The 16,030-nt window shown below is 31.7% G+C and overlaps 1 protein-coding gene across 1 annotated transcript in view; it reads right to left on the bottom strand.

Annotated features, from left to right (window-relative positions):
* SETDB2 (SET domain bifurcated histone lysine methyltransferase 2) overlaps positions 1-16,030 on the bottom strand; it is a 105,112-nt gene that overhangs the window by 20,433 nt on the left and 68,649 nt on the right. The window contains exons 16-17 of the mRNA XM_051990716.1: positions 13,757-13,872; positions 6,121-6,234 (exon numbers count right to left, since the gene is read on the bottom strand). Of these exons, the coding sequence (XP_051846676.1) occupies positions 6,121-6,234; positions 13,757-13,872 (230 nt within the window). The remainder of the gene's footprint in view (positions 1-6,120; positions 6,235-13,756; positions 13,873-16,030) is intronic.

The following is a 16,030-nucleotide window of genomic DNA, read 5'->3' as shown; positions in this document are numbered from 1 at the left end:
ATTATCGTTTTCTTGGGTGAAGTTATTAATTATGTCTATGATTTGCTGTTTTACCCAATCATTCTTTAGTATGAGATTATTTAGTTTCCAATTATTTTTTGGTCTACTTCCCCCTGCTTTTTTGTTGAATGTAATTTTCATTGCATCGTGGTCTGAAAAGGATGCATTTACTATTTCTGCCTTACTACATTTGAGTTTGAGGTTTTTATGTCCTAATATATGGTCAATTTTTGTATAGGTTCCATGAACTGCTGAAAAGAAAGTGTATTCCTTTCTGTCTCCATTACATTTTCTCCAGAGATCTATCATATCTAGCTTTTCTAGTATTCTGTTTACCTCTTTAACTTCTTTCTTATTTATTTTCTGGTTTGATTTATCTAATTCTGAGAGTGCAAGGTTAAGATCTCCCACTATTATAGTTTTACTGTCTATTTCTTCTTGCAGCTCTCTTAGTTTCTCTTTTAAGAATTTAGATGCTACCCCACTTGGTGCATATATGTTTAATATAGATAGTGCTTCATTATCCATGCTACCCTTTAGCAAGATATAGTGTCCTTCCTTATCTCTTTTAATTAGGTCAATTTTTGCTTTAGCTTGATCTGAGATCAGGATGGCTACCCCTGCTTTTTTGACTTCACCTGAAGCATAGTAGATTTTGCTCCAACCTTTTACCTTTAACCTGCATGTATCTCCCCGCTTCAGGTGTGTTTCCTGTAAACAACATATTGTAGGATTCTGGCTTTTAATCCATTCTGCTAACCGCTTCCTCTTTATGGGGAGTTTACCCCGTTCACATTTATGGTTAGAATGACCAATTCTGTATTACTTGCCATCTTGTTAACCCCGGTTTATGCTTTCCTCCCTTCTTTCCCCTTTCCCCCCCTTCCAAGTATTAAGCTTGTGAGCACCCCTTGTTTCTCACAGCCCTCCCTTTTTAGTGTCCCTCCCCCCGCCTTAGAGTTCCTCCCCCTATCTTACCCCTTTCCCTCCCAGTTCCCGTATTCCCTTCCGCTTAGCTTATTCCTTCCCTTTCCACTTTTCCCTTCTCACTTTTCAATGAGATGGGAGAAGTTTCACCATAGATTGAATATGTCTTAAGATTTTTCACTTAAAGCCAATTCTGAAGGCAGTAAGATACCCACTATATTCATCCCCCTCCATTCTTTCTCTCAGATATAATAGGTTTCCTATGCCTCTTCATGAGATGTACTACCCCCACTTTACCCTTTTTCTGGTACAATGTCCTTTCCACATCAATTTCTAGAACAAGGTATACATGTATTCTTTATGCATCTATATAGTCAAAATATAGTTCCCAAGATTAATCTTTACCTTTTTAGATTTCTCTTGAGTTCTATATTTGTAGATCAAACTTTTTGTTAAGTTCTGGTTTTTTCATCAGAAATAGATGAAATTCGCTTACTTCGTTGAATGTCCATCTTCTTCCCTGGAAAAAGATGCTCATTCTCGCTGGGTAAGTTATTTTTGGTTGCATACCAAGTTCCTTAGCCTTTCGGAATATCATATTCCAGGCCCTTCGATCTTTTAATGTGGATGCTGCCAGATCCTGGGTGATCCTTATTGTGGCTCCTTGATACTTGAATTGGGTTTTTCTAGCCGCTTGCAATATTTTTTCTTTCATCTGAGGGTTCTGGCATTTGGCCACTATATTCCTTGGTGTTTTGATTTTAGGATCCCTTTCAGTGGGTGATCGATGAATCCTTTCAATGTTTATTTTTTCCTCTGTTCCTATGACTTCTGGGCAGTTCTCTTTGATAATTTCCTGGAAGACAGTGTCCAGGCTCTTTTTTTCATCATGTTTTTCTGGGAGTCCAATGATTCTCAGATTGTCTCTCCTGGATCTGTTTTCCAGGTCTGTTGTCTTCCCCAGAAGGTATTTCACATTTTTCTCCATTGTTTGATTTTTTTGGATTTGCTTGACTGATTCTTCTTGTCTCCTCGAGTCATTCAATTCCACTTGTTCAATTCTGATTTTCAGTGAAGTATTCTCTTCACTCACTTTTTTAAAATCTTTCTCTAATTGTCCAATTGAGTTCTTTTGTTCTGTGGAATTTTTTTCCATTTCGCCAATTTTGTTTTCCAGTTCACTAATCCTATTTTTCAAGGATTTTACTTCTTTATCCACTCTCTCTTTAACTGACTTCTCCAGGCTCTTTTGCCAAGCCTCCCTCTCCTTTTCCCAAGCTTCCTTCTCCTTTTGCCAAGCCTCACTCTGCTTTCCCCATTTTTCTTCTAGCTCCCTTGTGAGAGCCTTTTTAATCACTTCTATGAGGTTCATCTGTGCTGAGGAACAGACGATCTCCTCCTTTGGGGAATCACCTGGGGACTGCCTGTTTTTAGTCTCCTCAGGATTTAGAGTCTGCTCTCTATCTGTGTAGAAGCTGTCTAGGGTTAAAGTCCTCTTCAGCTTCTTGCTCATTCTGTCTATTAATCAGAGACAAACTACCAAAGAAAAACAGAAAAAACTGGAGTCTTTCTTTGGGGGGGGGCTGGGTGTGTTATCGAGCTTCCTCTACAGACTGCAGGTGGCAGCAGTGAGGCACTAGCAGGACTGTGCTGCGCCTGCGCTCTGAGATCCCAAAGCGTGCTGAGTCACTGAGGGGGGGGAAGGGGGGGGCGGCCAGGTCCTGAGAGACTCCAGCTGTTTGCGGTTGTGTTCTTCAGCCCCGGTGTTTTTAGCTTCTCTGCTGGGCTGTTGACTTGCTGCAGGTTCCAAACCTGTAGCGAAGCTCTCCCCGCAGAGACAGCTGCGATCACTCCCCCCCCCTCTCCAGTCTGCTCCCGTGCTCTCACTGCCGCTGCCCGCCGCCTGCGCCCGATCTAAAACCGTCCCAGCCCTCCAGTAAAGACAGACCTTTCTTGGCGGATCTCAAGGATGGCTTCTCTTGGTAACTATTTGTGGGTTTTTTTCAGTCAAGCATTGATTCAGAGGCTTGTAATGAAGTGGATAGTGAGAGAAAGCGCGGAGCTTATGCAACTGTGAGCCTCCTCTCCGCCATCTTAACCGGAAGTCCCTCTCCAGTTTTCTTGAAGATCTTATTGCTTGATTAACTGATCCTTCAATTTTCTTGAGGATCTTATTGCTTGATTAACTGATCTCAGCCATCAATCATTGTTCAGTTTTTTTGAAGATCTTATTGCTTAACTGATCTCACTTATCAATCATTCTTCAGTATTCTTGAAGATCTTATTGCTCGATTAACTAATCTCACTCATCAATCATTCTTCAGTTTTCTTTAAGATCTTATTGCTTAACTGATCTCACCCATTAATCATTCTGTCTCATCTTCACCCTCTCCTTACCTTCCTTGTTATCTAATAACATATCTTGTTGTTTTTCAGTCATTTTCAGTCATGTCCAATTTTCTGTAACCCCATTTAGGGTTTATTTTGGCAAAGATACTAGAATGGTATGTCATTTCTTTCTCCAAAAAATGTTACAGATGAGGAAAAGAAAGCAACAAAGGTAATACTCAGGGTCTCACAGCTAGTAAATGTCTAGCTGTGTGACCCTGAATATTTAACCTTGTTGCTTTCTTTTCCTCATCTTCAGTAAATGTCTGAAGTCAGATGTGGATTCAGGAAGATGAGTCTTTCTGACTCTAGCTGCCCCTAGCTTTTACCATCTTAAAAAAAAAAATCCTCTCTGTTAACAAAAATGGCTGTACAATCCTCAAAAGAAAGTTTGTATCCCAAAGAGATAAAAAAAGGAAAAGGACTTATCTGTACAAAAACAATTCTAACAGCTCTTTTTGTGGTGTCAAAGAATTGAAATTTGAATTAATTAGCTATTAATTGGGGAATGGTTGAACAAGTTGACAAAATAATATTGCACTATAAAAAATGAGGAACACGATGATTTCAAAAAAAAAATCTGGTAAGACTTCCGTGAACTGATGCAAATTGAAGTAAGCAGAACCAGAAGAACATTGTATACAGTAACAACATTATCACATGATGATCAACTGTGAATGATTTTAGCTATTCTCAGCAAAACAATGATCCAAAACAAGTCCAAAGGGCTTTTTTAAAAAAGCCCCTTTTTTTAAAAAAATAATTTACTTATTTTAACACACATTACTTTATGAATCATGTTGGGAGAGAAAAATCAGACCAAAAGGGAAAAACCATGGGAGAGGGGGGGAAATAGAAAAAAGAAATGAATATGACATGTGTTGATTTATATTCAATCTCCATTTTCTGTCCAAAATCCATTGGGATTGTTTTGGATCAAAAGACTTTTGATGAAAAATGCTATCTACATCCAAGGAAAGAGTTGATGGAGTTTGAATGCAGATTGAAGAATAATCTTTTTCTATTTTCTTTATTATTTTTTTTTTTGCTTTTTTGCGATACAACTAATATGGAGATATGTTTTGCATGACTGCATATGTATAACCTCTATTAAAGTACTTGCCTTCTCAAGGAAGGGAGAAGATAAAGAGAGAGGAAAAGAATTCAGAACTCAAAATATTTTTTAAAAAGTTTAAAATAAATGATACATTTAAATTTTTTAAAGTTTCTTCACTATAACTTTATGTAGTATGACAGATTACAAAGTAAAAATTAGATAATCATGTGATCATAAGAAATATCATGGCATGGTGGATAGAGAGATAGTCTTGGAGCCATGAACATGAATTCAAGTCCCTGACTCTAACTCATGATAGCATGGATAGAAGAGAGATTAAATAAGTTGTGTTACAGAATGCAATAGAGTCATTCACATTTTAAAATTTTTCTCCTGACTTCTTTTGAGTTTTTATGTTTTTTTATTTTGTGTATATGCAAATATATATTTGTTTTTCTTAGATAAGTCAATCTCCTAGTGCTCTTAGCAACTCTAAAACTAAAAATTGTAGCAAAAATACCAATCTGCTTTAGTAGGAGACTCCTCATCCAGGAGATCCCTACAATAATAATAAGTCAAGTCTACTCTCTATCCCTATCTCTAATAAGACATAGTTAAGAAAAAAAATTTCTCTAATTAAATTAGAATTCCCTTATCCTACTTCCATTGATTTTGTTTATGCAAAAGATTTTCAGTTTCTCATTTTTTTGTTAATTTTTCCTCTAGCAACATCTATAAAAGGTACCTGATCTTGCTTTGTTTTATTTTTTATTTTTGGAATAACTTTAATATTCAGGCTGCAAATCCATTCTGAGCTTACTGTGGATTATCTAATATAAGATATTGGTTTAAACATAATTTCTGCCAAACTGCTTTCCAGTTTTTCCAACATTTCCTATCAAATAGGATGTTCTTCCCCCAAACAATTTATTACTTACTTTACTGAATATTGTTTCTTTCATATTTTTTTTAATCAGTACCAAAAGTTTTGAAAATAACTACTTTGGACCTAATTTGAAGGCTAAAAAAAATTATTTCCCTTTTATTCCTACTTTCCCCTATTATTTTTTCAAGTATCTAAGACCTCTCATTACTTTAAATGAATTCATTAGTTTTTTTTTTTAATGTAGCTCTACACAGTTATTACCTTTGTACTCTGATGGTGGTATCATTAAATCTGTAAATTAATATAAGCAATATAATTTATTTTATTTTATTTTTACCACCTAGCTATAAGCCCTGGTTATTCAAGTTTTAAAAAAAAATTTTCTTTCAAGTGTTTTGCAAATAAAAATACACATCTTATCTATTATATACATAGATATATGCATATATGTAACTATATAATATATTATATAATGAATTAATATAAAATATAATGTAAAATATATATCATATAACAATTATATTATACATTGTAGCACATATGTAGGTATATGTTGCACATATACATATGTATATCTAAGATATATATATCTTATGATATGTGCATATGCTAATGAAACATTTTAAAGAAAATACTACTTCTATACTAGAGGAATAATTGGATAAAAGAACTGATTCCCAAATTTATGTTCTTTTCATAGGTATTTTGAATGAGAGAATATTGTGGAATTTTATGTGACCTAAAAAATGACAAATATGACCGATTTTTATAAAAGGTTCATTGTTTGCAGTCCATTCAGCCTTCCAGATGTTTCACCTTTTCACTGAACTCTACTAAAGTTTATGAAATCATTTAAACTTACCAGTTTTTTTCCTCGAATGATTTCTTCTTTCACTAGCTCCACATCAAAATGTCTATCCTCATCATTTAAGTAAGGATGATCACTCTCAGATTCCACAAGTCCTGATGAATATAACTATAAAAGAAAAAAAAAATCAGTGTATTATATAAAAGGCTATTGACTTTTTTATTTAATGTTTCTTATTATTTTCTCCAATTGCATGTAAAACAAGTTTTTGATTTGTTTTTAAAATTCTGAATTCCGTTTTCTCTCTTCCTCCCTAACTATACAATCCCATTGAGAAGGCACAAATGAAGCTTTGCAAAACATTTCTATAAAAGTCATGGTGTAAAAGAAGACATAGATTTTCCACCCCAAAAAAGAAACTCCTAAGAAAAATAAAGTAAAAAAATATGCTTCAATCTGTATTCAGACAGTCCATTCTTTCTCGTGATATGGATAGCATTTTTCATCATAAGTCCTTCATAATAGTCTTAGATCATTGTATTACTGAGAAAAGCAAAGTCATTCACAGCTTATCATCCTATAACATTGCTATTATTTTGTACATCATACATTTTATTTTACTTGAGTTCATGGAGAACATTCTAGGTCATCATTTCACACAGAACAATAATATTCCATTATAATTATATACCACAGTTTATTTAGCCATTTACCAGTTAATGGGTGTCTCCTTAATTTCCTATCTTTTGCCCTGAGAAAAGAGCTGTTATAAATAAGTCCTAAAAAGGTATTGAAAACAAAGGATTAGAAAACAAGGGCCAGGGTTGCTGGAAGACCAGACAAGAAGTTCAGTTTTTCACATACAAAGAAATTTCTTTCTTAAATTTGTTTATTATTTTTCCTTTAATAAAAAGACATATTACTAGGTGACTAAAGTGACATTTGTGGAAAGGACTTTTTACCTTGTTTTGATAAACTAAGAAAGGGAAAACAAGTTCAAATTCCAATAGGAATTAGAATGAAAAGAATGATGAACATGAAAGCCAATTTATTTATTCCCATTATAACCCAGTATGTTTGGCTCCGGTTAATTTTTACATAAACTTCCATGAGCTTAGTCAGAAGTTTAGAAAACCGTATGGAAGGCCAGTTACGTAGACATTCCCTACCTCTTCAAAAAATTAAAACAAAATATTTAAGGAAAAGATTTTGTGAGGCTTCTTTGGCTCCCCCTCACTTTGCAGCAAGGGCAGATTTCATCCGGCCCAGGGGACAAATATCAAGAAATGACACCATTTATTTTCAAGAGTTGCAAAACTCCAATATGGTTTTAAAACTAGCAACCTTTTAAACAGTGAAAAGCTAAACATCATTTATGGAAACAAGCTTTCCTTTGTTAAATATGAGGTACAAAGCTCCACATTTTCCAAAATAGGAAATTTGTAAAGGCCCAACGAAGTTTTCATTACACATTAGTGCTTTCAAATTTTAGATACAAATTAAGACATACTTTTGTAACAAATACGTGGTCATCACAAAATTCTGACAATATTTATCTGATATTAAAGAGCTTTCTCTCAAAAAGAGCACATTTAATAAGTGACTTTGGTCTTTTTTCTCTAATTTTTCTATATATCTCTACCTGTCCCCTAACCTTTCTTTGTGTGGGGTTTCTCCATTTCTCTCTTTTTTTAAAAACATATCTATTCTTCTCTATTTCTGTATCTGATTTCTTCTGGGTTGTTTTTTTCTCTGATTTTCTCAGTTTTTTCCTTCCTTAACTCACTGAAATATATTTTTATTTATTCTAAGTGTAGACAAATATATTATTTTATATTGTTCTCTGTTGGAAAAAACAAAAGCAATATAAAAACTAAATTAATTTTCAATTTTTTTATGCAGGACCATTTTTTAAAAATCTCCTGCCTGTTTCAGAGACTCCTTATACAGAGGTGTTTTGTGTCTGACAGTTTTTTCATTATAACTTTTCCCCTGTGTATAATAATAGGTTACAAAAGTAAAAAGTGCTTACATTGGAAACAGAGAAATGTATTAAGAAAATAGAGCCAGTAAATTTCCTCAGAGCTGACAAAATAAGAGATCTTAAAGGAATTGTGCTTCTCACACTTACAATAATAATAATACCAACAATAAACAAAATTGTTTAAAAGTCATAAAAATGTTAAGCAAATTTTAAAGGTTCATCAATGCAATAAAAAACAAATTTTGGAGTGAAGCAAGAAACACATAACAAAATACATAACAAACATATGAAAAATAAAAAACAAAATAAAACAAAACCTCGATTCCCAATCCTAGGATAAGTTAAGTAAGCTTAAGAAACAACTCAGTATCCTGGGTATTATGTCCACACAGACCAGAAGAGAATATTAAAGAATTATAAGAAAAAATGAAATTAGCAACAACAAAATTGAACATGCCTAGGAAAGCTTAGAAGGAATTCAAGGAATAATTGAATGCAATAAAGAAGTTTGGGGAGATATTACTGACTAAGCTTGCCAAAATGCTTAGGAAATTTGAAAATATTAATAAATACAACTAAAACAATTAAGAAGTGGAAGATAGGCTGATAAATAATTCAGGAAAAAACAAGCTCAAAAAATAACTAGAAAAGATGTAAAGATCAAACAAATCAAAGAGAATGATTTGAGGAATAAAAAAAAATCTTGCAATTATTGGGATAGGGAAAATGGAAGGAGAAAATAATCTAATAACTACAGTTAAGCAATAATCACAGAATTTTTTTTTAAAGTATAATTTGACAAATAAAAATAATTCAGGGATTCCAACAAGGAGAAACTTAGTTAAATACATCATCACTAAATTTTAAAATGAGCAGGCTAAAGGAACAATCTTTAGTGATTAGATAGACAAAAATGTAAATTAGGGTCTCATTCGATTGGTTCTTTGAAAACCAGAAATAACTAAAACAATTAGGGTAAGAGATATCTATCTATCTACCTATTTATCTAGTCAAAAAACATGGGCTCCCAATATCAGAATCAGTTTAGCAAACTAAAGATTCTGTATAAAAGCTAAAGAATATTAAAAATCAAACAGATCTTAAATGAGTAGTTTTTCAAAAAAATATATTAGGATTTCTAAAGAACCTTTGGAACTGATTAGAAAATATCCTGAGAATTAAATATTTACCTAGAATAATAGATATTTTTCAAATATGACTAAGTAGTTGCTATTTTATACTAAGAACCTCCATGAATAAATAAAATACAATGTAATATTGACCAAATTACTGAAAGTTAGAGTTGAGTTTGGAAAGAAAAAAATATTGCTAATTTTTTTAGAAGGGAAAATAAAAGGCAAGAGAAAAGAGAGTTGATCTCAACATAGTTATTATCTTTGACAAGGAGGCAGGCCTACGATGTCTAATTTTAGAGATATTTATTAACATAAAACACAGTTACTCTGTTTAGTGTTTGAGTTTGATTTAACAATGGAAATAATAAAACTAAAGTTCTTTACCTTGTTCTGATAATACTAATAATTTAGCAAATGGTTAAATAAGTTAATTTTACAGGTGTGATATATAATTATTAATTATCAACATAAGTAAAAAGGTTTATTTACATAATAGATTTTTAAAAAAAAATCTAATGTGATTATCAAAAACATATCTCATACAAAAATACATACACAGACTTAACTTGAAATAGCTGAGTAAAATTTGTCACATCAGTTTTCTTATATATTCTCTCATCCTCTTTAATTTTATGACTGGTTTTATTCCCATTTAAAGTTATGGTAGATTTATATTTTCCTCTACTTCATTTTTTTTTCTGAATTAGGACTATGTTCTTCCTTTGTAAAGAAAATACTTTGGCTCTTAAGTAACTTTTGCTTAATGCACTTTAAGATAATAATATTCAAAAAAAAAAAGATTATCCCTAGCCAAGGAAAGGATTGATAGTATCTGGATCCATAATGAAGCATACTTTTCAAACTTTACTTTTCTTGAGGGTTTTAAAATCTGGTTGGTTTTTTTTTTCTCAACATGACTATTATGGAAATGTTTTGCATGACTATATATGTACAACCTATATTGAATTACTTGCATTTTAGAGTGAGGAGAGAGGAAAGGAGAAAATCTGCAACTCAAAGTTATAAAAAATGAATGTTAACAATTGTTTTTCATGTAACCAAGGAAAACTAAATACTTAAATAAAAAATAATGAATTTTTTTAAAGGAAAAAAAGATAACACTATTCCTATAAGCTTTCTTTACTTCTATTAATAAATGCTGACTCACTGAAAAAAAAAAGGAATTATTTTAATTATGGATAAGAAATATACTGATTAAGTAAAGGGAAAAAAGGACACAATTCAAAGATTTAATTATATAAACACGAAAAGATTATGCATACTAGAAACTGTTCAAATTCAATAATGATCATAGAAATACACATGGTAACAACAAAAAGAATATGAACCTGAAATCAGGAGGTCCTGGGCTCAGACCCTGTCAACTAGTTATAAAAAAGTAGTTACCAAAAGCAAATTAATTATGCTTTCTAGGCTTTAGTTTCTTTATCTGCAAAACGGGAAAATTCACACCTGTCCTCATAAAGTCATTGTGAGGGACCAATGAAATAAAATGTAAAAGTAGTAGTAATTGATATTTATATAGTGTGTTTTAAGGTGTGTTAAGTGCTTTATATACATGATCTCATTTTATATAAGAACTTTGTAGATTGTTATTGGGTATTATTTTCCCCATTTTACAGATAAGGAAGCTGAAACACTTTGGAAACCTTAAAATACTTCATAAATGTTAATTATTGTTGTTATTATCATTATTACAACTTTGAGGTATTGTTTCACATTATTCATTTTACAGAAGAGAAAAAAGCCCCTAAAAGATTAAATTAAATTATTTGTTCAAACTCAGATAATTAATGAGTTGAAGATCTGGGATATGAGCCTAGGACTCCTGCTTCTAAAGACAGTGTTCTTTTCCCAATACCATATCGCAATCTCATCAGCAAAACTACTTTAAGAGTCACATCCTAAGGATGTTGTTAAAAGCACAAAAAGATCTATCTATTAAAAAAAATCAGTTGTTTTATTTGAAATGGTGAAAAAATGGAAAGAACTATCAAGTCTTATGATTGGGGAATTATCTAATAATCTGTGTAAATACTGTAATACTATGTATTAATTAATCTAATTAATTAATTAATTAAAATAAAATAGTGTAAATACATATTATTGTTCTATAAAATATGACAAAGAAGAAACATGTACAGAAAAACCTTAGATGAAATGACCCAAAATAAAGAAAAAATGAGCACAATTTTCAAGCTGATTATGATTATACTAAAAAACAACAGCAGCAAAATTTTGTAAGCATGTCAGATAAATTATTGAGAAGAGGAATGAAAGAAAATAAATATATACAATGCCAACTGTGTGAGGCACTATGCTATACAATTTATTATGTGTTTATGTATGTATATGTGTACACATACACATCAAATTCACACACATAGAATATATACACACAATTCACACACATACATGTGTATATATAATCTGTAGACACAGCGCATTTATATTTGCATTATTTACACACATATACATGTATATATTTACACATGTATGCATGTGTGCTTACATAAAATTCATACATATATAATTTACATATATATCATTTACACATATATGCAAATATAATTTACACACACATATACATGTGCCTATAATTCACACAATACATATATAAATATAAATAATACATGTGTGCATATATAATGTGCATGTAAATGTATACATTTACACATTATATATAAAATTTATACTTATACATCTGTCTAATTTACACATATATACATATGTATAATTCATATACATATACATATATAACTCACATACACAAATATACATATTATATAAATTCACACATGTATATGTCTTTCTATAAAATTTACACACATACAGGCATATATAAACCTGTACAATATATACATACAAATACTTGCACATGTGTGTATAAATAAAATTTGCACACACTTGCATATGTACATGCATTTACATACAGATGTATATAAATAAAATCTGCATGCATGCAAGCACGTATATATAATTTACATACACACAGGCACATATAAAATTTGTGCACACAATGCATATATGTGTATATACACACATAAAATTACATAATGTATATATAATTCACCCATACATATATATGTATGTACATAATTTACACACATACAGGCACCTATAAAATTTGCATACATATACACATGTACATATTTGTACACACATCTATACATGTGCACATACAATTTATACATCATAGACATATAAGATTGGCAAACGTGTGTATATGCACACATGTATATACAATTTAAACATACATGTATATAGAATTTACACACACATATACAAATTAAATTTACACACATATATACATTTGCAATATAAATGTGCACATATACACATACTTTACACATGTGCATACATATATAATTCACATATGCGTATGTGTGTGTATATAACATACTTTACACATGCATGCATATATAATTCATATACATATGTGTATATATAATTTACACACAGGCATATAAAAATTTGCACACACATATACATAAATCACACAAAAATGTGTAAGTATATGTACATATATAAATATATAGTCTTATTTGATCCTCACAATGACTTATAAGTAGGCGTTGTTGTTATTCCCATTTTGCAGATGCAGACACTGAGGCAAACAGAAGCTGTGACTTGTCAGGGATCACACAGAAAGCAAATTGTCTGAGGCGGGATCTGAAACACAGTCTTCCTGACTCAGGCTCAGCATTCTGTCCACTGGATATAGTAAGCCAGTTTTTAAAGTTTATTAACTAATATCAAAATCTATTAGGAATTCTTAGACATTTTCACCGAGTAGGTAAGTAGCAGTGGTTTGCCAGCTCTGACCTCTTCTCATGAAGTTTCAGACAGGACAGGAGAAGGAGGGAGAGAAAGGAGGCAGAAAGCTCAGCTGTTACACTAGCGGACACAGCTCATTAAAGTGTGAAAGAAAAAGATTCCAGGAGGTTGAGTCAAGCCGCTGTAGGAGGGCACGAATATGATCTCCACAGGATGAGAAGCGGGTAATTTATAATAAAGGGAATAGCCCTAGCAACGAGATCATGGATCCAATGAAGTCCTGATGTTTTTTGTTTAGTCATTTTTTAGTCGTGTCCAGCTCTTTGTAACTCCTTTGGGTTTTTTGTTTGTTTGTTTGTTTGTTTGGCAAAGACATTTCTGACATGATTTACCAGTTCCTTCTCCAGCTCATTTTACAGATGTGGAAACTGAGGCAAACAGGATTAAGTGACTGGCTCAGGGTCACACAAGTAGTAAGTGTGTGGCCAGATTTACTGCTACATGATTCCAGGCCCAGCACTCTATTCACTGTATCATATAGCTGCCCTAATTTCTGATGATTAATATATAAACAGTTCAAGTTCTATGGTTTTATTTGGTATCTTATTCCTAATTTAGATTTTTAAAGTATTTTTTGAGATGCCTGAATTTATGATTTTTTTTAAATACAGAATATTACTTGGGAGAAAGCATCTGAAGTTTTTCCTCAGTACCTAAAGTGACATTTAGTCTTCCCCCTCTAAATTACTATTACCCATTCAGATAAACTTACCAAACAATTTTGGTGGGCTACTAATTCCAGATCTTGTGAGACATATATTATACCACGTTCATCATCTTGAGGACACAGATCACAAGTTATTTTTACCATCCTTTCCTGGAAGATTCCTGTAATTAACATAACTGGTTAATAATGTTAAGTCAGCTAACTAGCATTTATTAACTGTTTCCTATAGAAAAACAGAAATCCATTTAAGCAAGAGGTAGAAAATCACTGTTTTCTTTCTTTAAATTTTTTTTTGTATTTATCATTACATTCCTTCTCTTCTCCCACGTCAAACTGCCCCTTTCCCAAAATACTCTTGCATTTCATAAAAAGATTTTTACCCTACAGTGGAGATAAGTTGTGCACAACAGACTTGCAGTTTCATGTGCAATCTTCTTTTTTTATTATACTATGTTATGGGTATGCTTGTTTTATTTAACAAGTTAAAAATAAAATAATTTTTAAAATACAATTTAATAAATGTTTAATACTAAACAATAAGTTAAAGAGTGTGAAATAGAAGGAGTGAAGGAAAAGAGGAAGAAAATACTGTAAGAGAATGGAAATTAAGGGAAGGAAGAGAAAGATCAGATAAAAAGTTAAGAAGAAAGAATAAAAAAAGATATAGAAACTCTGAATATCCTAAGCTTGTTTAAGAAAAAATAAAGTTCTCAAGTCACAAAGACTCTATTATCATTAACTGGACCTGTGGGTATCTGTATTAACTAGAGGCTTACTCTCTCTAACCTTTAAAATATTACCCCATCAAAGTCCATTAACCTGGAGGAATGTTGTTTATACTAGGAAATAGCTTGAGATTTTAATTTTTGAAGTTGTTTTTTTTTAAACAAGGATTTCTTTTACCATAGCTTTAAACTTATGAAAAGGAATGGTTCAGATGATTTCTAATGGGTGTTACCTAAAAATTATTTTTGAAACTAAAAATTTGAATTTTTTCTTTTTTTCTAAATTATAATGATTTTATTCATAATTCCAAAATTTACATTTGGAACTAGTATTAATTTCATTGTCCTGAGCTCTTTTTTTTTAATCCACTTTTTGGACTATTTTAAGTCCTAATGGGAATAATTAATAGGAACAAAAAAAATCTTAGTTGAAAAAGTTTTCAAGAATTAATAAGTCCCAGTTCAATTACACAGAAAGACAAAGCCTCTGCTCTTAACGAGCTTATATCCTACTGGAGTTTACATTTTATTTTTCATTCATTTTAGTCAACTCATATCAATAAAAAAGCCTTTATCAAATACCTATTGTAATGTGCTGCAAAAAAGCTCAATTTTATTCTACCACACACAATGATTAAATGAATACTTCATGGAAGAGTCTTCTCTGGAAAGTGTGAAAATGTCTAAGAAGGCATGTTCTCAAGAAAACTAAATAAATGGAAATTTAAATATACTATGCCAGAATTTATTGATGCAAAAAATGTTACAGGGCAGTAAATATAAGATTAATTCCTAAATCAATATTACACACAGACAGGCTTCTAAGTTCAGAAGATCATGGTGTCCCCAATGGTAGGGGAGGCACTATGGACCTTTTGAGAGAAGCCAGTGGCTACATGGAAAGGAAATGGGAAAGTATATGAGGAACATGAAAGAGAGGGATACATAAAATTATGTCAAGAGACAGTAAATAGTAGAATGACTTAGATGAAACAGAGTTCTTGAAGTTAGTGTGGAAAAAAATTAGATTTTGATGAGCTTTGAATATCAAGGCTATGGCTGCAATTAGGATAGAGTTTTCTAAACTGTGAAATGTACCCCTTGAAATATCATGGTTACAATTATGGAATATTTTTGAGTGTAACTTCTGTTAAATACATTAACTTTTTCAACCCAATGGTAACAAAGTCAACAAAATCAAGTCTAACAATATTCTTCAGCTGCCTCAGTGTAGCAGCAATGATTATTTAATATGGCAGGTATAAATGAGAATTGCTTTGGATTTTAAACAAAGGCCTAGGGAACATTAGTTTAACTTGTGGTCCTTTGTACAATACAGCCATATTATTGCATGTTTCCCAGATAGTTGCATACTAAGAAATCAGTCTGAAGCTACATCCAATTTTTCTAAAAACAATCAACTTTATTTAAAAAATGACCAATTCAAGGGAAGGTTTTTTCCAATACTGTGTGATAAAATCAGAGCAGAGAATGAGGGTACTTCTATAAGGTTGAGAAGATTTTTCGTGCTTTACAGAGCTAGAAAAACATTTGAGCTAAAAGAAGAAACTACCATTTTTCTTAATGATAATGA

The sequence above is a fragment of the Antechinus flavipes genome, chromosome 3, assembly GCF_016432865.1.
Source record: "Antechinus flavipes isolate AdamAnt ecotype Samford, QLD, Australia chromosome 3, AdamAnt_v2, whole genome shotgun sequence".
Classification (NCBI taxonomy): domain Eukaryota; kingdom Metazoa; phylum Chordata; class Mammalia; order Dasyuromorphia; family Dasyuridae; genus Antechinus; species Antechinus flavipes.
The sequence above is the reverse complement of the archived record's forward strand: the minus strand, read 5'-3'. Positions and strand labels throughout refer to the sequence as shown.